At 44.0% G+C, this 24,192-nt stretch overlaps 1 protein-coding gene across 2 annotated transcripts; it reads left to right on the top strand.

The window, feature by feature from the left end:
• Window positions 1–1,729: 1,729 nt before the first annotated feature.
• Window positions 1,730–22,258, top strand: LGI2 (leucine rich repeat LGI family member 2). 2 transcript variants are annotated; one of them, XM_074865920.1, is made up of 8 exons: window positions 1,730–1,933; window positions 2,034–2,105; window positions 5,011–5,082; window positions 8,323–8,394; window positions 8,945–9,016; window positions 10,123–10,292; window positions 15,464–15,628; window positions 18,176–22,258. In XM_074865920.1, exons 1-8 carry the CDS (start codon window positions 1,743–1,745, stop codon window positions 18,991–18,993), a joined length of 1,632 nt encoding a protein of 543 aa, XP_074722021.1. In that variant the 5' UTR covers window positions 1,730–1,742; the 3' UTR covers window positions 18,994–22,258. The 2 variants fall into 2 exon arrangements, with proteins under 2 accessions (XP_074722021.1, XP_074722022.1); XM_074865921.1 differs by lacking the exon at window positions 2,034–2,105.
• Window positions 22,259–24,192: the final 1,934 nt, after the last annotated feature.

Raw genomic sequence — 24,192 nt, 5'->3', positions numbered from 1 at the left:
GGGAGTCCACAGCTCCTCCTAGTTTAGTATCGTCAGCAAATTTACTTAATATACATTTGATTCCTGTGTCCAGAACATTTATAAAAACACTAAAGAGCACTGGGCCTAAAACTGAGCCCTGGGGAACCCCACGGGTGACTGGCTGCCACCTTCATGTAACCCCGTTTACTATAACCCTTTGAGCCCGACCTGTCAGCCAATCGCTCACCCAAAGTATCATGGACTTGTCTAGCTGTGTGCTGGATATTTTGTCCCGAAGGATACTCTGAAAGACAGTATCAAAAGCTTTTGATTTCTGGTAGTGTTCTGGTATTTATTTTGGAGGGGCTTACAGTGACCTCAGGACAAAGCGCCCGTGACTTAGCTGGAAGACAATGACAGGAAAATCCAACAGGGCTCATGGTTCACAACAATTTCTGTCTACTTGCCAACGAGATACACATTCTGAGATTATTGTGGTTGTTGAATTAAGATGCAGAGGTGGTACGTAATAGCTCCAGTGAAGAGGTGTATTACATGAATCATTAAAATCACTGAAAAGATAAAACCAAGCAAAGAAAACTGGGAATAACTCTGACCTCAAATAATTTCTCTGCCTTGTTTCTACCTAATCAGACGGTAAAGGATTAACCCGCTAACTCAGGTGTTGCTCATGCTTTCTGAATTTTTGCCTGTTTGAGGGATTATGTATGGGTGGAGATGATGACACCTGGGTCTGCTCAGCATGAGCAAGAGGAGTCTCACTGCTGTTTTCAACCACCTAACAGGGGGCTATGCTGGAGCTGTGCAGTCGGTGGTGAGAGGCAGCAGACACAAGTTGCAGCAGCAGCATTTGTCACGAAAACTTTGCAACTGACCCGTGCCAGCCGAGGAGAGAGGCTGGGACGTGAAGGATAGAGTTACAAGAGTAATTCGTTTATTCATGTGCGTGAGGTGTCCCATTCAAATTGGGGTACCCTGAATCTGGTTTTACGCACGGTTCCGATGCCTTTCAAACATCCAGATACAACATGATTTGATCAGTCACTAGTTAACACACATATACTACTGCAAAGAAACTATAATTCTATGGTGCCATCATCCATCTGCTTCTTGCTTGATCTGAACGTCCCTGGGGTTGGTCTTTGCTACCGTTACTATGATGCTGGATGATGGGAGGGTTTCACAGAGGTGTTGCAGGGGCGAGGATGCTGGTGTTATCTCAGTAGCCCGAGGGGTATCCTTTTTTCTTCAGGGTGGGGGCTGTCATCCTCTTCCTTGCAATGAGCTGGGGTCCTTTAGCAAGCATGACTGTGCAGTATACAGTGTAAACTAGATAGATACGTCTCTTAAGAAAGTTCATACAATTTCCCGCTGTAAAGACTAATAGGGCAAACGGGGTTTTCCTCACGAAATGCAAGCTGGCTGGGAGCAAAAGCACTCATCCCAGCAATACCACCAGCACAGGTTTGCCCTTTTGCAAGTAAATTTTGACACACACACACACACACACACACACACCCCATAAATCGTCGTCCTGAAGTGATAACTCGGGGGAGGCGGGTAGGAGCGGGGGGCCACCGACGCGCTCTGCCTCCCGGGAGGTGGCCCCCGCATCGCCCCGCACGACCGGTGGCAGCGGAGGAGGAGACGGCGGGACCCCCCCGCGCCCCCCCTCGGCCCGGCCCCGCCGCTGCGCCTGCGGAGGCGGCGCCGCGCTGATGTCAGGGCGCGGGAGAAGGCGGGCGGGCGGCGGCCACGGCATGGCGGTCCCGGCGCGGGTACCGGCTGTCTGCGCCGCCGCCGCCATCCTCGTCCTCCTCCTCCCGCCGCCCCCCGTCGCCCCGCGGAGGCCGCCGCGCTGCGCCCCCCCCTGCAGCTGCTGGCGGGAGTCCGCGCTGTGCGTGGGGGCGGCGGGGCCGCCGCGCAGCCTGCCCGCCGGCCTGGGCTCCTTGTGAGTGCGGGGGATCGGGGGGATCGGGGATGGGGGGCGCGGGGGTGGGGGGGGGCGTGCGGGGCGGTCCCGCCTGACGGGGGGCTTCCCATTTTTCCAGGAGCCTGGTAAACGGGAGCTTCTCGGAAGTCAAGGACAGGATGTTTTCCCACCTGCCCTCCCTGCAGCTGCTGTGAGTATGGCACTGGGGAAGAGGCAACGGGCCGAGCAGCACTTCGCCCGTTCCTCCTCAGGAGAGTTACGGGTGCCCTTGTAGACAGGGAGGGAGCGGGTAAATCCCCAGTTTGTGCAACTCTGCTGAGGTAGCTGCCGTTTCATAACAGAGGGATGCATTTTCCGCTCATGTACCACTTCATAAAACGGGTATTTATTTAGTGAAGGAGGACAAAATGTTTTCTGATGCCCTAAGTTCTTTTTTTTTTTTTTTTTTAATTTCAGCTTTAATACGTTTAGGGCTGAGTTTTCCCCCCAGAGTCATGCGGTGGCTCACGCTCCTGCTCACTTTGTGCCCGGCAGTCTCGCCTTGGCTTTGGGACGTTGCGGGTGCGACGGGGGCGAGTGGAGGCTGCCGGGCCACAGCTGGGAGGAAAGCCTCTGTGCCTGAAGCCCTGATGTTGTCTGCAGCATGACCCTGGGCTTTCGGCGGCTGACTTGGAGGGTGGCCCCTCGGATGCCTTCTGACCTGATGGACCTACAGGCGGGACGGTCCTCTGGCCCAAGGGGCAGTAGTCCAGCTCCCGGCACTCTGCAGCCCTCCCTCCTTCCTGACCTCAGACATGTCAGTCGGTCGTGCCCGTGTTGCAGTCAGGTGTGCGGCTGCAGCTCCGGTAGCTTACCCAAACTTGCTTTAATTTAGCTGTCCCGGGAGGCAGTAGTGGGGAAGGCACAGAGATACGGGGTGCAGTGCAACTTCCCTGGGGAGCCCAGATACCCCTTTCTCAGGTAGCCTGCAGAGGTGCCACTGCCTGTGCCCTGCCCTGCCCAATGCAGCCTGCCCTGTAACGCCTGATACCAAGCAGACCCTCCACGTCTCCCCCTGTAAGGACTGGGTTGTCCCTAAAGCAAAGACACACTGCAAAGAAAAATTCGGCAAAAAGGTGCGAGGCATGCCAGAAACCCAGGCTCAGTGCTTGCCACAGAGCTAGACATTAAAATTGGTCTTAGCAAGAGGTAGTCCCTAAAGGCATCTGGTAGCATGATGGCCAGCCTCATCTCCTCAGGCACCCCTACCTCGTTCTCAAAGGCCTGTTTCACTATTTGAGGGGTGGCAGCACCCTATGGAAAATGCTGGGGAGAACTGGGCAAAGCAAGGGGTGGAGGCTTTCCCCTTCTTTAGCATGGCACCGGTCCCACACCCAAATTTTTGTGGGACTTGGGGGCCAGCACAGAGCCCTGGGCAGAGAGCAGGGGGACTTTTACCACCTGTGAACAGGGGCAAACAAGCAGTCTCATGCCAACTGGGAGGGAAAGGGATGAATCCATGAGTGGGTTGAGAGAAACTGCGGGTGGAAAATTAGACATGAGGGGAATCTGGCATGTTTCGGATAGTGGTACTGGGAAGAGGGAGGAAGAGCAGATGAAGGTTATCCCTTTTCATTAGTTGTAGTAGATTTCCAGGAGGAGATGTTGAAATGTGTGGGGTGGTGGGGCAGAGGTCAGTTGTTGAGAAAATCAAAAGTTACCCATGTCACTTTATGCAGCAGATCAGACGTGGAAGCGAAAGGGGTTTGTCATCACCACTGCCACCACCTTGAGCCCTGACAAATTGTGTTGGTTAGTGTAATTTGTGAGGTTGCCCTTCAAACACGAGAAAAAAGAATGATTAAATGACAAAAGAGATAAATGCATAGTTGAGCACTTGGGTACCTCAGGACCATGTCTTCTGTGGCAGTACCATGGTAAGGCAGTAATGCAAGGATTTATTTCTAATGGCGGTCTGCGTCTTGGTTAGATTTCTTTGGGATAATTTAAGGAGTGTTTGTCTGGTATTAGCATAATAACTGAGCATCACAGGGAAAGTTTGCATTTCATGTTCATTAGTCTTCTAAATTCATTTTAGTAAAATGCCTACAACCATACAAAAAGGATTAATAAGTTACTCTAATAAAGTGGTTAGTGCAGAGATACTCACTCGTAGCAGAAAATTCTGACATTTTTCCAAAATTATTTCTTTTGAGTAGTGTTCAAGTTTGGGTCCAAATTAGAAGTTTTGCTGTTTTCTTAGGAGGAGATTGCTGTCTGTGCCTTTGAACTTCAACACTGAAGATCATTGTGCTTTGATACAGCAAAGAAGGAACTTTGCTTGCAAAGCCTTTCTGTAGCATCCTTCTCCCTGACCGCCTTGTCCTGGCTCAGGTGACAACTGCTCTGGAGCAGCTCTGACACATTTTGTCCCTGAAGTTCACACGGGAGGGCAAGGCTGTGCTTGCAGCAGGCAGTGCCGTTGTTCTTCCTCACTGCCTGTGGACACAGGGTTTTGCTATGCAAGGATAGCAGAACTCTGTCTCTGGTGGTTCAGCCACATGAACCATGTGCTCTCCACCCACACTGCGGGCCGTAGCCCATTTGCAGGTCCGGCTTGGAGCATCCCCCTGGGAGCACAGAACAAGTGACTGCTGATCCACCGAGACACACAAAGGAGAGCTGGTGCTTGTACAAAAGGGCTACCCCCTTTCTGGGAGCTTGGGAGTGCTGCTGAGATGGCCTCTTGAAAATTGTCAGCGTGGCTGGAGGGGTGGTTGGCAACTGGGCTCCACACTCAGCAGACCTACAGTCTAAGGATGGCTTGTCCTGCTCAGGGGACCAGAGAGTTGAGGGCCAGGTTGCATTTAACCAAGGTCAATGGCACAGTGAACATTTTTCCTGGGGAATAGTGGATGTTAACTAGCATCACATTATGCCTTTGATTTTTTTTTTTTTTATAGACCATTCCACAGTATTTTATGTGTGCTGCATTGGTGGGGCAATATGGGCTCGAGTCAGTAAGATTAGTTTGGTCATGGGCAATAAACACAACGGGCATAATCCAGTGTGTCAAGTTTTAATGTGCTTTCCTAATGCCTGCTCTCCATTTTCAGCTTGCTGAACTCCAACTCCTTCACTGTTATACGAGATGATGCCTTTGCTGGTCTCTTCCATCTAGAATACCTGTAAGTTTGGTATTTTATGTCTTCCCCTGTCCTTTATAAATCAAGATGTTTTGATCAGTTGCCAAGACTCCTGCCATGGAGCCTTAGTCTTTACTGTGATTCCCAGGAGCAGGGGAGATGAAGGATTTATGTTCCACTCCTGTGCAAATGTCCTTTCTGATGGCTCACCATTTTTCAGAGGTTGCAATGGATTTTTAAAATATGCCGTGAATGCAAGGTGGCTCTGTGCAATTACAGTACACTGAAAAAGCATTGCTGAGCAAGAGCTTGTCCTGGCTTTCCAGAACAGTGCCATTTCAACAATGCTCTCCTGGCCTGCTGGCAGCCTGAAGAGGACGTGTGGAGTATCCGTGTACTGCCCAGAACAACCCTGATTACCAGACTGCTTCTCTTCCCCTAAACCTTCCTCTCCAGTTTTGTCTTTGTTCTAATATCCCACTTAATGCCTGTGGCATTTATCTTTATATTATAAATAATTATAAATATATGCATATATAAATATATTTTATATAATATAAATTATTGTAATTATTATTTTTATTTAACTTTCCTTTTCTTTACTTAGTTCACTTCTTCATTGACTTTTACATTACCTTCATTTCCTGATCTTTTTTTTTTTTAGGTCACCTTTTTTTCTTTTAAAAAAAGTGTTAGCCCTGGTACCAGGTTGTCCTCACTTCATACTCCAAAGGACTGCCATTTCTCTGTGTTACCGGACATGAGCTGGTATGTTTGAAACTCTGAGTATGATCTGAAAAAAATTCATCTTTCCACCCACCTTCCCGTGCTGAAAAGTAGCTGTGGAAAACGTTTCTGTCTTTTTCTAAAGGAAGACCAATGCTCACAAAACTGACTCTTGCTAAGTCTTGCAGGCAAGTAGGTATTAAGGTGGGGTATACTCAGGACTAGTAGCCTGCTACGTGCGGAGCAGCCAACAATGGAATTTGCAGACCAAGAAATAGGGGATAATGGTAAATGGTATATTCTGAAATACACAATTCAGCTACATCTGGATTTTTCAGCAATAGCGAGTTATCTAATCATTCTCTTTTCCATGTGTCTACAGGAGAAAAAGCAATATGCAGAATGTTTGCAAAAAGGAAGAAAAACATTTATATGTTGTTTCATTAATGTCTTGCTTTCAAGTGCTGATGAGTCTAACCTGGAGCTTGTCCCAGCAGCATATGCAGTTGTAGCGGTTGCGTTGGTAACTCCAGCCAGACCCTCCATCTGAAAGAAAAAAATCCTGCCCCTCCTCAGCTGGTCAAAGGGAAAATCTCTGTCCCTGGTTGCCAGCTACAAGCCAGGGAGCAGAGTGAGGACTGGCAAAGCCTTAGTTTCAATTTCCTTTAGTAGCAGTTGAACAAGTGGACTCGGTTAATGGTTGTGGTTGCCCTCCCTGCCAAGTCCACAGAGCTCTTCCTCTTCTCAGCAAATCACACCTCCGCCGTTTGGGAACTGGGTGTGAGTGGCCTTTCTCTGGGCTTGTGTTTGGCCATGCAGCCAGCAACACCACTACAGCTTCAGCAACTCTTGTCTCTTAGTTGCCAGTGATCCAACCTTACGAAGAATAAGAAAGCCACTCTAACAAACAAGAATGACAAGTTTCTTTGTGTACAAAGCAAAGTCTGCAGATGAAGAGCAGTTGGGGAGCACCCACAGCAGATACCTATATATGTATATATATATATATGCGTGTTTGTGTATATGTATATATATCTCCAGCTGTGTCCTGCTGCACTTGCAGCAGTGATAGTGGCATTCAATGCACCCTCAAACTAACATGTGCAGAGTCTGGATAAGACAGGTCTGATGAAGATGGGGGCTTTTCTGGTGATCAGAATGGTGTTCTCAGGGTAGCATCCCTTTGAGGCCAGGTTTGGTGACTCAGGAATCTGGCAAATAACTGAGTTCCAGCTCAAATGTCCATCATCTCGCTGCAGCGTGTTCAGTGCAGCCGTGTTTATTTGCACAGGCCGGTGAACTGGTGCTTTGTGGCGATGCCAGATGCTGGTGAGGGTGTCAGGAGGCCATTTGGCTCTTTGTTCTGCAGATTGAATTTGTGTCCCCTGGCAGCCTTGTAACAGAATACAGCTGACCCTCTTCTGACATCCCTCATGCAGACACAACGGTTTCTCATCTGCACCCTTTGCATGCAGTCAGGGTCATGGTTACTTCATGGATTTTGGCTATGCCTAAACTGCAGAACCAAGAGCACTTGTCATCTCCTGCATCCCCATCTTGACTCTCTCAAGAAGAGACCTTGGCTCATAGCATTTTTCCTCTTATTTCCCTGGAAAGCAAACAAGGATGTGTAGGAGGAGGGAAGATGCTTTCATCTCATTAAACCTTTAATAAGTCAGCATGCAGTTTTCTTCTTCCAGGTACAGCTGTACCATGCAATATCTTGATGGCCACCTGGCTGCAGTCGCTTTGCAGGGCTTTTGGTGTATTTAGGGATGCATCCTCAAGTACTCAGGGGTCAAGATGCTCAAATATCCGCTCTTTAAATGCTGACATGCAGTCAGGAGGAGCAGCATACTCCTGGAATCGATACGTGCCTGTCATTATTTCCCCAGTGCATGGGGCCGTGACTTGTGTGCAGCCGGGCACCCTGCAGGGGTGGCATCCTGGCTGGAGGGAACTGAACTGCAGCAGCTAGAAGGAAAACAAGGCAGCAGTCTTGCCATTTATGCAGACTTCAGATGTCTATGGCAGCAGTTCACATCACGGCTCTGTGGGTGCAGAGATGTCACTGTGTGTGCAGCCACGGGAGCTCCCCATCAGAGCATCCGTCTGCAGCCTGGGCAGCCCCGGCACTGCTCTGCTGCCCTGTGGTTTTAAAATGCAGGCTATTTGTGAGAGGAAGGTAGGACTTTAGCTTCCAAAGTCCATCTCGGATGCCTCTCCTACACAAGTCTCTTACCTCGCATAACACACCCCAAGAGGATTAACCAACAGAGGACTAATGTTTTTTGCTTTGTTTATTTTGTTCCTCTTCTGCTGGATATTTGTGTCACACGCTCTCCCTTGTGCTGCCCAGTACCTGCAGCATTTCTTGTGGTCCACGCGAGGAAAGGGGAAAAGGGAATGTGAGCAGATCCACCAAGACTTCCCTGCCTTTAAGTCTGAAGGGGCGGCCCAGGAACCTGCTGAATTTGGAGACCACAGGTTAAAGCACTGGTGGTGCTAATAATACTGCTAATTAAAGTATTTTAAAATAATTTTTTTTTTGCCTAGATTCATTGAAGGAAACAAAATTGAAACAATTTCAAGAAATGCATTTCGTGGCCTTCGAGACCTGACTCACCTGTAAGTTATTTAATACTTGGTAGAATAATTTGTATTTGAACAAAACTCTTCTGGGGAACCACTGGTTTTCCTCCCTTCCCCATCGCGTGTCAGCTTTCTCCTGCTGTCAACAACATGCCTTCCACAAATTAAAAACTGGCCTTAAAAAAATTCCTGCGGGCAGAACTGTGGCATGCTCGCCTGCCTGCACACACTTGCAGCTCGTGCTGGGTGCATCCGTTACCTGCAGATGCTGCACCAGTACCACTGTCACCCCACATACTCGTGATTGACATTCCTGTTTCTTTTCAGCATGCTCAGTGATTGCTCTGTGTGTTACATTTGCACCTGGGCAATAAAAAAGCTTTATTTATTTTACTTTTATGTGAGCTTCAAGCAATCTCCATTCTTGAATGAGAGTAATTAATATGGGCCTGTTCTTTGTAACTCTTAACAATGCCAGTGGCTGGGCAGTACCAGATAATTAACAACCTGTAAGTAAGCTCAGACTCAGTAAGAGTCAGCCAGACAAGAGACAGCAGTGATACTAAGCTCTAACCTTCTTTTCTAGTTCTTTGGCCAATAACCATCTCAAAGCTCTGCCAAGGGATGTCTTCAGTGATTTAGATTCTTTAATTGAACTGTAAGTAATCAGAATCTTTCTACTGACTGCCTGATTCTGTCACTCTGTTATTCTGAGTTTTACGTTCTGGGTTTGTGTGGTGCTGTATCTGATACCTGCACAGAAAAGAAATGTGCATTTTGTTGTTCTAGCTTTTCTCATTTTACAGTTGTTTACTTGGTAGACCCCTCTAAAATAACTGCTGTTTCTCAAATCACTGTTGCTTCTCATGATGCTGTATGTAGCTTGCATTATTGTTCTTCTTTCTGGTGTTTCATACGAATTGTTTTTTAGGGAAAGGGAGACTGAATTTTAAAACTACAATTTCTCTGAACATTTTTTCCTGTTATTGTTGCATGTATTCCCTGAGATTATTTTAGTAAAAGGCATTAATTTAAAAAAAAATGTTTTTTTTCTTGGTTTTGTGCAGTTGTAGCACATTGCTGACTTACTGTCAGTGTTTTCCTGTGTAACTGAGCTGCTAGTCAGCTTCCTCTGGTTTTGGCCTGGCTCTCTCGAACAGCAAAGTATAATTGTAAGCCACAAAAATTGCCAAAGGATCGAAGAACAGGTACAGTGTTGAAATTGCACATACGTTAGTACAGGGAGGTTAAATTGTCTCCACATCAGCAGTGACTCTAAAAATACAAGCCTTACATCTGTATTTTAGTGTAACACTAAATGGTACCAGCAAGGCCACTCTCTCAACCAGCGGTACTGGGGTAGTTTAGTGAAGAAATGGGATTTATCTGTGTCAGCGGTAGATGGTGGGAAGGAGGGTTGCAGCAGACAACCAGACTGTCAGGATTTATTATGTTACAGTCCTAATCCTATGAAAACTTATAAACATGAGTGACTACACATGAATCACAGTGCTCTATTACTACGATTATATGTGAGCATATTTCCTAGAGTGAAACAGTTTTTGCAAGGACAACACTCAGTGAAGGAGAGTCCGTAGTAAGAGAGTCCAAATAAAACTTAAGAAACTTCCCTGTTCTCAGTTCAGAAACATTCAAGGCTACTCAGATATTTTTAAATTCAGCATGTCAAGGTGATAACCATTCTGTAGTATTCATATTGCTATCAACTTTTTCAAATATGTTTATTTCTGTGTGTTTTTTTAGAGATTTAAGGGGAAATAAATTTGAGTGTGACTGCAAAGCCAAGTGGTTGTTTTTGTGGTTAAAGATGACAAATTCCACTGTTTCTGATGTCCTGTGTATTGGTCCAGCAGAATATCAGGATAAGAAGTTAAATGATGTGACAAGTTTTGATTATGAATGCACCACTACAGGTATTCAGAACGTATATTTCTAAGCACACTACAAATGGTTAACTATCGGAAGTTTAGACTATACCCCTTCACTTCTGTGAGCATGACCTGGGGGGAGGAAAGGGTTACATACAAAGCACTTCCGAGTACTAGAACAAGCATAAAATGGGAAAATTACATTTTGAAGCCAAAGTAAGTACCGAGTTTTTATTTGGATTAAGTGATAATGGGAGAAGAGCTCTGACTATTCATATTCCAAAAGACTTGATTATGACTCACTTTGTGACTTAATTTTCATCACAGAATGCTTTCTATTATCTGGAATAAGGCCATATAGTTATAGCAGATGAGCTTCCCAAAATCTCTGTATTTCACAGAAAGCAATGAAAAGAAGTTCAAATAATGTGGCTATATCTGTTATCTTTATTCAATAGGCCACGATTTAATAGCATCAAATGTGACGGCAATACTGCCAGCAGTTCTTCATGGAACTCCATTAAGTTGGAGACAAATGTCCAATAATATTCTGTCTACTGTCTTGTTTAGGATCTTGATTTTTATTTTAGGTAATGTAATGCATTCTGAAGGAAGTGAAGAGAAACTTGCATGTGGTTATGCTTATATTTTATGACTGAACAGCTGCAGTTACCTATCTTTAAATGTAGTCACATCATATAACTGAGAATATCAGCTACGAGTATTGTTTTTCATCTTCCATGTCTATGTCAGCACTCTGACTTTTCTATACAGTAATATCAGAGGCGTTCAAGTTTTCATCTGTCATCAAGTCAGTCATTATTAAAAGACAATAGAAAAGTTGATTATTAGTAATGTAAAATGAACCTTCAGGAGAAGGTATGAAAGGTAATCCAAGGGCAATATGTAAATAAAAAGAGAATCAACTCAGAATTCAAAAATATTTCAGAAGAGCAGCAGAGGTAAAATGCAGTAATCAGCTACATAAAAGGATGCCAAACCAAAGGAAGGCAATGTAGCTTAGAATGGGACAAAGTTATGTTCCTGTGTCTGAAATCCACTGACATGCAAAAGTACAAAGTAAAAGCAGGCTTTATTTCATCTCAATCTGGTTTAAGCAATTGCACAGCACTAACAGTGTGTGAGAACAAGCCTTATCTACCTGGTCCTCAGACCTACACTGACCTACCTGCCCTCTGTCATCTCTTTGTATCTAGAAAGCTAACTATAAAGTTGCTACAGGCAATATTCACCCTTAATGTTAGTCCCTTTGTCTGCTGCAAGCATAAATCTAATTTCACATGCTGTAGATTTTGCTGGGAAGCTAAGGTGTTACGTGGTGCAAGGATTGCCCAGCTGAATATTTGTTCAAATGCCATCAGAGAAGTGCTCTCACAGCACGGTATATAGCTTTAATACACTCTTCAGACAGTAAAGGATGTTTTCAAACCAGTCATCCCCAGGCTGTGAGGGAAGGCTGCGTGCCTAACTCCCTGGCTTGGGGGTAGGCAGCAGCAGGCTTCCCAGAGCTCCAGTGCGTAGTGAGGGTGGAGGGTGCAGAAGGCGTGGAGTTCTGGCATCCTTACAAAGTGTCCGAGAGGGACAGACTGTATGCAGACATGATGCATAAGAGACTAACCGGAGATAAGTAGAGTAGAAATGCAAATCTTCAGGAATGTGTCACCCTTGAGACAGCATCTTGTGCTCTGCACTGAACTGCCAGCTGCCTTGCTCGAGCTGTAACCCTCTGGTGGCCTTGGTGGTCTGCGGTGTCAGGCCACAGCTGCTTTTTCCTTCTCTACCATTGCCTCCCCCAGATCCAAAGGGAGCATATATGAATATGCCCATGTTCATTCCTTGAGGACTGATTAGTCACAGGCTCAGGCTTGTACCGTATTCTGAAGTAAAGCAACATACCTTGTAGATATATTTTCCTTTCCCACTTGGTGATGGGCAGTGCTCTGCAAACCTCTTTCATTCGTGTAAGTCTTTAGTATCATACTTCTCTCCTTTGCCAGACGTGATCAGACTTTCCATCATTTCTGGTCTCTGGTACTCTTTGTCAAGCACGACTGGATGTAGGGTGTGGTAACAAAGCAGTTTGCTTGATAAAACATGCATCTTGGCAGCTCCATCAGTTCAATGCATCCACTGAACTGCTACAATGGTAACAGGAGGAGAGATGGAAAGACATGCTGCCAAATTTTTAAAAAAAAACTCGAAAAAACAAATGATCCTATTGCTTCTTCACAGAGAAAGCAATTCAGTGTCGATGATCTGCACTTTTAACTCTTTTTGTGATAGCATCTCCCTTTTCCATTTCTCACGGCTATTTCACTTCCTTTCTTGTCTTTCTCCCACAACAGTGTGTGAGGGGGGCGTGCTGTGGCTGTAAGCACAGCACATGTTAACTTACTTTCAGGAGACTGGAAAATGTGCCTCGTGCTCCCACAGTTAACTGGAAACAGGCTGTGTGCATGCCTGGGACCTGCTTTGCCCAGACCTGCAGGCAAGGATCATCTCACCAAGCTTTCAAAGCTTGGTTTCCCCTTTCTTTACCTAGCTGGGACTGTTCTGGAGGTGGTCCGCTCTTTCCCCGCTGTCTGGAAGGAAGGTAGTTTGCAAACAAGAGTTACCTGCTCCTTACTTGCTCCTGTGCTGGACATCACCTGTGCCGCCATGGTGGGAGATGGGAAGGGATGGCTAATGCTCCCTGATAACACCCCCAGGTCCTGGGTAGCCTCACCTGGAGTAGAAGTCTCCACCTCAGGGAAGAAGGGACATGAGGAAAAGGGGATCAAGTTGTAGGATGCAATTTAGGAGCTGCTGCCCAAATAGATCATCAGTCCCTTTCTCATTAGTGTGCTCCAGCATTCCCCATGCACTCCCCCTCTGCTCTGCAAGCATCGGCTGGGATCAGCTGTGTGCTGGGATCAGCCAGAGCAGGGGCTCCCGCAAGGGAAATCAGCCCAACAGCAGAAGTGTTGGGTCCCTCATCCATGATGGCTTATGCCAGTTCTGCAGCAGAGGGAGCAGAGGTGGAGTCGCAGCTGGAGGTCAGGGGGACCACCCCAGCCAGCAGAAAGCAGCGTTACAACCACGTGTCTTGAGACAGGGAGAGTAAAACTGTCCATTGGGGTGAGAGGGAGAGAGCAACAGCCTGTGCAGCCAGTGGCACAGGGGGGAGGTGAGGCCGTGTCCTCCTCCCTCTCCGGTGCTGGCTGATCCAGCTTAAAAGAGAAAAATGTTGGGAAACACACACCCCCTCAACCCTGCATTTACTGTATGAGCTCTTTCTAGCATTAAAGCAAGGCATGTGGACCTGCCTGTAAAACTAAATTGAGTCCCCAGGACCTAAATTTTTGGCAAGTCTGACGTGGCAGCATCTCTTTACTGTGTAACCCTGTTCCACATTAGAGTCTGGTATTTCCAGCTGGTGCTAAAAACAACATTTACTGTTTTTACTGATTACAACTGATTTTGTTACCCATTTTTACTCATCCAGTGACATAAAGAGCCCAATGACAGGTACAAGTAAAAATAGCTGTTAACACTGAATCATTTCTGAATGAGCAGTGGGTTTTAACACACAGACTGGTTTGTTTTAACTCACAGATTCCCTCAAAATGTTTCACAACTGTTCAGTTTTCAAAATATGTCTTTTTCAGCATTAGGTTTTTTTTGTTTTTTCTCAAAATTTTAAAAATATTTTGATTTTCTATGACTGTATCTGCTATTGTTCCATCCTTAGCTACCTTTCGTGATTTATCTCTTATTTTTACTTTCTGCATACTTCGGTGTCAGTTTTCTCCAGTCCTTTTATTTTCCCAGTGAGAATGCAGATAACTTTCTTGTTTTCCTACCAGCATTTATGAATCAAGCCCAAACTCTATTTATAATAGTCCCTCAAAGAATGGAGACTGTAATTTCTGTCACAACTGTCGAATCTGCTCTGTTTGTTTAATGATAGTCATCTATCTTTATTCTCCAGAAGTGTAACTCCTCAAGGGCAAGGCTTTCAAGCATGCGGAGACAGAGAGTTCTTCGTTCAAAAACAATTATTTTATAATGCACCCAAATGAGGGACTTGAATGAGGACTTAATTACCATTTCACCAAAACCCCTGGATGCTCAGTCCTTCCACCGTAGGAGTGCATGGTGAAGGCATGTGGCAAATGGAGCTTGAAACAGAGCGGTGTGTGGTTCTACAGAGAAACACCATCGTAGCAGAAGATGCATTTCCTTTTCTATCTATCTATATCCATATATCACTTCAGCGCAGGCCTTCTGCCACGTTCTAGACCCAAGTGCTGGCTTTTCTTTGTCAGCTCTGCTATACTGGTTTCTTTTCCTGATAATAATCATCTTGCCCAGCTGTAGGCCAAAGATCAAATTCAGACCCAAGTCTCCTCACTTTGTCCCACATTGGCTCTGTGCTGACTGCTGACTTAGCCCAGGGTGAATTTTAGAGTTAAATCTACAAAGGCACTTAGATTTTGAGAATAAATCTTGAATTTTGGAGTTACGCTCCTAGGCTTTACAGGTTGCTCCAACTCCTCAGTCTTAGCGTCTAGAATAAGTTTTCCACCGGATAGTAATTTGCAGGTTGGTTGTATTTTATGCCTAAACTACTTTACAATGCCCCATAAAATGTTATGTTAACTGAGTATTTGATTACACCATTTTGTCTATGGTCTAGCCAAACTGGGGTTATCCCCAGGCAAACTTCAGATATCATTTCACTTTCTGCCTGGTTTAGCATAACACAAATTGCTAGTGATTAAATTTGCATGACTTAAGAAGTTATTGGACTTCAGCTGGAAGTTGCTATCTCTCAGCTTGAAAGTGATTCTAGCAAGGCCATTTCACTTGACGGGAAAGCAACTTCCAGCTGTGGGGAAAGAGACTTCTCTCTCAATATCGTGATTTCATTGATACCAGCCAGCCTAGCTGGAAAATGTAAGTTCTGCCACTATTCACCTATTCAATCTCCTTGGCAACTGTATTTCCAGAGGACAGTTTATGATGCCTAAAAGCAGGAGACACTTTCCCCTGTTGCTGCATGCCTAAGATGAGCACTGACACTTCCATGCTAGTGTTATAAAAAATCCAGAGTATTTCACTAATTTTTCAGTGTAAATCATTATAATCAGCAACCACTTACTATGTGTTTCCAGCAAGGATGTATCCTAACTGTTGTAAATGTATGTTTCTAGATTTTGTTGTTCACCAGATTTTGCCCTACCAGTCAGTTTCAGTGGATACATTCAACTCAAAGAATGATGTGTTCGTAGCCATTGCACAGCCCAGCATGGAGAACTGCATGGTGCTGGAGTGGGATCACATTGAAATGAATTTCAGGAGTTATGACAATATCACAGGTATATGAACACTGGGATTCCAGTCATTGATGAACTGTTGGTGTTTCATAAGGATGAGATTCGTAAATGGGACCAGTTGATAGTTTTTGTCCCGAATCTCTGTTGAATTTGGCAGATCAAAGTGTGTAATATTTGGAATGAGTGACTTCATGGAACAGTGCATCTTATTAATACATGCACATTTCACCTCACTGTAGCACACAGACTAGGCTTTTTTTTGTCTGATCTTGTAAATTGTTTTGAAGGCACAAACACTTGCTGTGAATGTCATGCCGTGGCCCAGCTTAGCACTCACTGCCTGAATTATACTGCAAGTTAAAGCTGAAGGAGTCCTCACTCTTGCCAAAGTGCCTGCAAAATAGAATATAAAAATACTCTACTACATGTAGAAGGAAATAAGTCTGAAGGATGCTTCCAGGGTAGGCTAGCCAGGAAAGCGCGTTTCACAGCTGAAGATGACATAGAAATAATTAAACTATGGTTGTTACCTAAAGAGAAGTGCTGTAAAGCTTTTGTGTTTACTTTCCATTTACAAACATGCTGAATTAGTATCCTGGCCAGATTACTCATCAAACAAAAAGCCCATGTGGATGCCAGGTGATTTCTAATGCTAACAACTGTTCTGTCCCTAACTGGCACTCATGGTGCTCAGTCACAACATGACAGCAGGGACAGAGTCTTTAGAGCTGTTACATGCTGCCCGATTTCCCAGCTACTTCAAGCTACTGGTTCTGAAGACTCAGAAGCTAAATTTATCCATGGAGCATCCTTCCCTCCTGTTTCTTATGTGTGATAGATTATTTTTTACCTTGCATTTTGGGAAACAAAGAGTATGCTGAGTCCTCATCTGGTGCTGAAGTCTACAAAGGCAGCAAGCACCTACCTCCTCAATGAGAGTTTCCAAGATGCTACCCCTCCATCAGGAAATTTTGGAAATGAAAAATTTTGCTTTTTAGGTTTCATTGATGGTGTCTTGGTAGATTAGGGGGAAATATATACCAGTGGATGTAAATTGAGAAGTCGATGGCCCAAAGAGAGCTAACAGTGCTCTAGAAAAGCTCTGGAAATGAAGTTGAGACTTTGGGTCATTTCCAAAGACAGCTGTCTTCTGGATGTATTTCACCTTCCTGTGAATGACATGATTAGGAAACACTTCTGCTGGGGACTTGTGTCCTAACTCCATACCCAGCATACGTGCCCAGATTCATTTCTCGAACAACCATCCTGTGTTCCTGGAAGGCCTGAGCTTGAGCTCTGGACTCTGAAATGTAGGCGAAGAAGAGTCTTTTGCACATAAAGAGCCTCTTATGGAGCCTAAAGAGTGTTTTGCAGAGCTCAGGAGCCAGCTATGTGCTCCACGGGGAGTTTCATTACTAACTGTATGCTTGGCATTCAGATATCTGAATTTAGCCCTTTACAACATGGGCTTACGGACCTGAGCTAGTTGTCAAGATTGCCTTTACAGTCAACATGCAGAGAATAGGTGTTGCTGTCCCCTGCAAAAGGAGACATATAGAGGCCAGGTGAAATCTGTTCTAGAGTGTTTTTTGACTAAGTTAGACCAGAAAGAGCCTGGATGATCTGCTCAAGCATTCATGTCTATGCTGCAGATACCTTACGGCACTTGTGATGAATCCCACCCCTCCTACACTGGGAGGGTGGTAGATCATCCCAGGCCGGCTGTGAAACAGCTATGGGACCAGCAGAAGTGCCAGGGTGAGTGTCCTGTAGTGACTGTGACCAAGCATGCATAGGAGAATCTGTGCATTTACAGTTCTACTTAAACTGTGCGCTTCAGAGAGGAATTCCTCTCGTCTTCCAACAAAGCCTTTTGTAAATAGTCTGGTTGTTACTTTTTTGATGTGGTTCTTGTATAGCGACTTGACATTCTCAAAACAGACCATAACCCGATCTTATCTAATCTGGAAACTGCAATATTCCTAAATATTTCTAGTTTAACATAACTTCAGGAATACTTAACAGAAACAACAGAGTTAGATTTATCTTTTTCATCCCACTGTCAGGTGATATATCCACAAGATGCATCAATATTTCTATTTACAGTAGCAAAAAGCTGACTCTGGCCCTCTTGGAGCAAGAAAAATAGACTATATTTCATTTTCCTGGATAAGCTGGAAAGATAGACATTCCAAGAATAAGAGAATTTCAGATTCCTGCTGAGTCATGAGATAACAAGTCTTATTATTTTTGAATAATAAAATTTGGCTTAAATAATTGTTTGGGATATTAAGGGCCATGTGTTTGAACAAACAGAGAAAGAATAAGTATTCTGGATAAAAAGGAGTGACCATTTTAGGGTGCATCGTACTTGCACACCTTGAGGGTGTGACATTTCCAGCATTTGAAGTCATCTTTCCAGTTACTGGGGAGAAAAAAAGCATGAAAAGCAGCTCTGACAGCATGTAGCAGAAGACAGAATTATGCAGATTTAAAAAAGGGGAGGGGTGATTTGGTAATCTTTCTGTGATTTATAGGGTGCTTTGCACTGTGCTAATATATATGCTTTTTTTTTTCTTTGGGCAATAGGTCAGTCCATAGTGGGATGTAAAGCCATTCTTGTTGGTGACCAAGTCTTTGTGGTGGTGGCACAGCTCTTTGGTGGCTCACACATTTACAAGTATGACGAAAGCTGGACAAAGTTTGTCAAATTCCAGGATATTGAAGTATCTCGCATTTCCAAGCCAAATGATATAGAGCTTTTTGAGATAGACAGCGAAATGTTTTTTGTCATAGCAGATAGCTCTAAAGCAGGTTTGTCAACAGTGTACAAGTGGAATAACAAAGGATTTTACTCATACCAGTCCCTTCACGAGTGGTTCAGGGACACTGATGCTGAGTTTCTTGATATAGATGGGAAATCACATTTAATCCTCTCTAGCCGTTCCCAGGTTCCCATTATACTCCAGTGGAACAAAGTTTCCAAAAAGTTCGTCCCACACAGTGAAATCCCCAACATGGAAGATGTCTTGGCTGTGAAGAGTTTCAGGATGCAAGATAACCTGTACATCACTCTCACGAGATTCATTGGTGACTCCAGAGTTATGAAATGGAATAGCAAACAGTTTGTGGAGATACAGGCTCTTCCATCCAGAGGAGCCATGACGCTGCAACCTTTCTCCTTCAAGAACAATTACTACCTAGCCTTGGGAAGTGACTATACCTTCTCCCAGATTTACCAGTGGGATGGTGAAAAGAAGATCTTCAGATTGTTTAAAGAAATCTATGTGCAGGCACCACGATCTTTCACAGCTGTGTCAACAGATCGAAGAGATTTTTTCTTTGCCTCTAGTTTTAAAGGTAACACTCAAATATTTGAACATATCATCATTGACTTGAGTTTATGAAAAGCTGCTGGAGTGAAATTCATGTCAAATGACATTTATACACAAACAAAACAAAAAGAGACCTTTCCAAAAACAGGGTGCGCCTACGGAGTATGATGACATTTTCTGAACTTTTCAAACTTGCATATTAATCAGGGATTGCATTTACTTGGTTACTGCATGACATGTCCGTTTTATCCTTTTTCAAAGACACTTTCCAATCTGCAGTCATTCAGCAGAGAGTGTAGTGCATTAAGATTGTTGTTGACATCTAAGAGAATGATCTAAATTTTAACCAGAAAACTACCTTGAATTGAATGTCTCATGAAGAAAGTGAAGAGTAAGCCATAGAAAGCATAGAAATTATCTTGACTCTTAAACTAACATGTTTGTAATGATTTTAAGACTAGAACCAGTTCTTTATGGTTGCTGATGGATTGTAAAAGCAAACAGTGATGTTCCAGAATACACTTTATTTTGGTTTCTTGAGGTCTGTCTGCAAAATCTGTGGTCTATAGTAAGTCCGATGCATCATTTTAATTCATTGTAGATGAAAGGGAAAGTCAAAATCTATTGCCATTTTTCTGTCATTATTCACTATTTCAGCAACAAATTGTGCATAACAAGTAGCCCAGCCCACAGTAACTGGGTAGCCAGGAAGAGTACATCACTTCTGGACTGTGAGATCTTAGCAAGTTAACACAGACAGAAAATAACAGAGGTCTGCATGGTGCCATGAATGAATCAACTACAAATTCTGTCCCCTTTCTGTTTTAATAGGTATTTCAGAAATCCAACCCATTTTGCCCTAGTTCATACTTTTCCTGATGATCCCAGTAGATTCTGGGGTTTTTTAACAAGTCCATCTGTTGTGATCTCTCATTCTAGAGGCACAGCTTAAGCTTAGCCTGAAACACACATCTACATTCACGTACTGCATGCTGTAGCTTGTCTGTACACATTGAGATGATTTATTCTACACTGCTCTCTCCCCAGCACAGCTCACAATCAATAAATTCAGGCTTGGGTCATCACAGGCTGTATTTGGGGAATCCTCTTTCTGGCTGAGGTCTAAATATGACTGGTATTACCAAATCTCTTGAAACCAAGGCAGCCAGAGCTGTTTCAGGCTAGAGCTAACCCTGCCTCCAAGGATTTCCTCTTGGTGGCTCCAGGCTTTTGCCAGGTTGTTCATTGGTTGAGTTCATTGAAAGCTAAACAGGAGGATGTGAACATTCCATGCCACATATTGGTGTTTTGGGTGGCTACAGACTAAGGTGTTCAGTCACCCTAAATAGGGCAGTCCTGGCACTCAAGAGCCTCTGTCAGGATAACAGCAAGGGACCGTTTTTCTAGAAAGGCTCTCCACCATCCTTACACAACCAAATTATATATCAGAGCAGAGCCCTTGTTTGTTCACTTACACCATATGTTTCTGTAAGTTTTCATACCACTTAGCATACTATGTTGTTTTATCTTGTCTTCCTGCGGCACTGCTGCCTTGGATAATAGAACGGCTTTGCATAAAGCATGCAGAGCAAAGGAAACTGTCTTTTATTCCTTCATACTCAGGGCTATCTAACGATCTCTGTGCTGAGTGAGCTTCACATATGCACCCTGGACATGAGAAACATGGCCTAGTATCACAAATAGAGATGTTCTCATAGGCTTTCTGACATCCAAGATGTGAACAGTGCTGCAGAAGAGGATTATGCACAAGGAGTCCCACGAGGAGTCATAACCTACCAGTGACCTGGCATATCACAGCCTTCCCCAACTTTTTTATATATATATATGTATATATAAAAAATAAAATTATTGCTGGCATCTCAGAGACATAACTCATTCTGTTTTAAAATTACGTGTTAGGTTTTTTTCCTACAGAGGTGCTCATCCTGGTTTTATTTTTAATTACACCGGCAACTTAGCCCATCCAGCCATCTGAAGTATTGAGCACCACCCTCTGAATCGCAATGCGGAGGCAGTCCCAGTGGTTCAATCAGACCAGTAGATGCAAACCAACCTTCTGTAGTAGGTTTTAGCAATACCTCTCCTAGGATTAAGCTAACAAATCTGACAAAACAAAGAGAGGATTCATATGTCTGCCAGTGAATGCAATTTCTTACAATGTTCCCAGTTTACTTTTTAAAGCAGGTACAGCTGTCAAGTAGTTTCTTTAACCTGTGTTGTGAGAAGGCATTTTTTATTGCTTTTCTGTCGAGCATGGATGTTTAAAAAGAGTTAGATATTCTGATGAGGAGGGGCATTTCTCAGTGCACCAGCACTTTCTTTTAGGGCTCACTGTGAGTACCGTTCACTCAGCAAGAGGCATCAGTCAGAACTAAAAGCTAGTTTAGACAAATTGGATCTTGGCATTTTTTACTTGAAGGGAAGCAAGAGGACGGTGGAAAAGGGCTTGTGTGTTGAATACCAGGAGATTGTACTGTTTTGAGAGCCAATGGGATTTTGAGACTTGGCTATCAAGTTGAATTAAATTAAAATGGTCTCTGCAGAGACAGGCTTAATAAAGAGGATAAAGTGATCCACAGGAGTCTAGCTCATTCACATGGGACCAGAAGAAAATGAGGGAAATGAATTATGCGGGCAGGCTGCTGCTTCTGCTGAGTAGCTGTGTTGGTTGGTCAGAAAGCCCAGCTCAGCATCCCTCCCGGCTTCAGGAGGACCCTGGAGTCAGATGCCAGCCTGCCTGTTCTGCTGATTTAGTGCACAGGAGGTCAAAGCAGCTAAGAGGGAGGGCAAAAAGCACCAGGTGATGAAGAAAAGGTTATGGTACATTTCACAGGATTAAACAAAGGCAGGGTCTCAAAAAGAGCCTTGTTCTGTTCTTCCTGCTCCCAAGGAAAAGCTGCAGGATGCAGCCATAACAACAGAAATCTCTAAGCATCAAAAATGCTTTCTGCCTTTCCAAATGCAACAGTGATTTTTGTCTACATGGCCTATATTCTCTAATAGCAATTGTTTTGAATAGTAAATAAACTATGCATATCCATAATTTATTGCAACTGTTAGACCATCAGGACAGTGAGAAAGGATAACAGAACATGCCACCTGGTAATTTTTAATGTATTCTAAAATACATACAACTATGTAAAGAACAGTAGTTTATATAAGCATAGATTTAATACAGTGTGCTAGCTACAGTGGGAGCATTTTAAGCCTGTATATACATTGAGCTTTTTTTAGTAAAGAGGAGCTGATGCAATCTATACTGGACACATGTATGTACTCTTTCAATATATGAATAAAATGTAGTTAACAAGACTAATTGTGGTGCATCATGCATGTTAAAATATCCACACTGCAAAGATCCACACTGCCAGAGGGATGGACAAGGTGGGAAAATGGGTCCTTGTCAATTCATGATCGGTTTGGGCTTTTGAAAATGTGGAAGAAGCCGTGCTCAGCTTACTTAAATTCAGTTTTTGTGCCTGAGGTATCTCGGACCTCCAAGGTTTAGCTGTTCCCTGGCTTTCCCCTTCACTCTTTCCTTACACTCCATCTAGTGTTAGCAGGTATGTAATGCAGCTATTACTACGATTTTAGTTCTTACTAAACTCAGTTGTTTCCTTCCTTTCTTTCTTTCTTACCACAAAACCAAGAGATCCTAATTTTCAAAACAATGTTCAAAAGATACTTAAGATACTCAGGCGGGTTTCTTACATGCAGAGTGGATAGGAACCAAGCCCTAAAATCAATCCCTAGACTTTCAGGTCTTTGCTGTGGCGTCTCTTAAGCTTTGTTAAATTTTACTGAATCATTGGTATTGACTCTGAAATTGCCAAAATAAATATAAATCTATCAACAGTGAATACATTTTATTTAAACCAATACTTGAGCACTATCCACTGATCCTGATAGTCACTAACGCAGGGAATAATAATTCTTTTTGTTTCCTCTTCTTTCTTCAGAAACAGCACAATTCTCTGTAACTAATTATAGTCTTGTGCAATCAAAGACATGTCTAACATACCATAATGGGATGCGATTGCTCTGGGATCATTGCTTTCCTTTTGGGTATTCCACCTTTTTATGAGTCAGCAGCCCTTGTGGTGTGGTTCACTGAAACTCCATCATAGCTCAAACATCAGCTTCAAATCAGCACCATTTCCCCACCTGCCCTCCCCCGGTTTCTTTGCCCTTGCTAGGTGAACATTTTTTTTCCACCCATTCCACCTTCTTGAAATCTTCCTCAGAAAATTTCTATTCCTCCTTGAAAGTCACAAGAGAAGAGCGTTCCCAAAGAGCAATGTGATGGCCACTCCTCTGCAAATGTCAAGTGGAAGACAGAGCAGGATCTTTTTGAAAAGTCAAGCTGAAGGCAGATGTGTAAGAAACAGCTGTAAGAGTCTGACTCACCACCTCTAAGTCCCATTCATTCCTGACCTACAGACCTGAGCTACTACCACTGCTTCCTCTTGGCAGCAATGCTCAAGCAAGGAATTACTGAGACTTTTTTTCACACCCAAACCCAGGCGAAATGGAGCTGAGCTGCTAGCACTGGTTTTTTTCCTAGTATCTGGAAACCCCTTAACTTCTTTTGCATTCCCCATACAGCCCATCCTCCTTTTTGAGAAACTGCTAGATGATCTACTGGGCTTCAAAACTGACCTTCAGAATCTGACAAAACCAGCTGGCCACATGGTGTTAGATCCTCCACAACATAAGAGGCTGATACTGTGAAAGCATTTCAAATGATAGTTACAAAAACTTAATCCACCCCCCAGTACCACTTTCCCTATAAGCCATTGCCATTCTTGCCACAGAGCTGCGTGATGATATGCACAGGTGTTTCACAAAATCTTGAATGGGAGGAAAGATGCTGGAAGATGAGGTTCATGTTACGAAGCATTAGGCAAATTCTGTTATCTTTAGGTCTGAGTGGATGGTTTGGAGCCATCCGCATACACAGTGGGTAGCTGCATACATTGCAAGCTGGACATGATTCCTTACAGAGCCATGCACAGCAAAATCAAAGTCAAATTGAATCTAACATCATGGCTCCAGCTGAAGAAAGTGTTGAAGGGAAGCATCTGGAGTTGCACAGTGCCACCCTGGAATGATTCACAGAGGGGTGTGATGCACTTCAACAGGCAGGCAAGGGGGATATGTTTTTTACAGTCTGTGGGTTGTGTTGAAAGAGATGATATGGGTCTTCACGGAATCATAGGACAGTTTGGGTTGGAAGGGACATTTAAAGGT

Source organism: Strix uralensis, chromosome 4 (assembly GCF_047716275.1).
Source record: "Strix uralensis isolate ZFMK-TIS-50842 chromosome 4, bStrUra1, whole genome shotgun sequence".
NCBI lineage: Eukaryota > Metazoa > Chordata > Aves > Strigiformes > Strigidae > Strix > Strix uralensis.
Note: the sequence above shows the minus strand (reverse complement) of the source record. Positions and strands in the feature narration are given on the sequence as shown.

What these genes read in the sequence shown, in the direction of transcription:
- LGI2 (XM_074865920.1), top strand. Translation starts at nt 1,743, where the DNA reads ATGGCGGTCCCGGCGCGGGTACCGGCTGTCTGCGCCGCCGCCGCCATC. An exon ending in CTTCGAGACCTGACTCACCT is followed by an intron (nt 8,395 to 8,944) that starts GTAAGTTATTTA and finishes CTTCTTTTCTAG; the next exon opens with TTCTTTGGCCAATAACCATC. An exon ending in TTAGATTCTTTAATTGAACT is followed by an intron (nt 9,017 to 10,122) that starts GTAAGTAATCAG and finishes GTGTTTTTTTAG; the next exon opens with AGATTTAAGGGGAAATAAAT.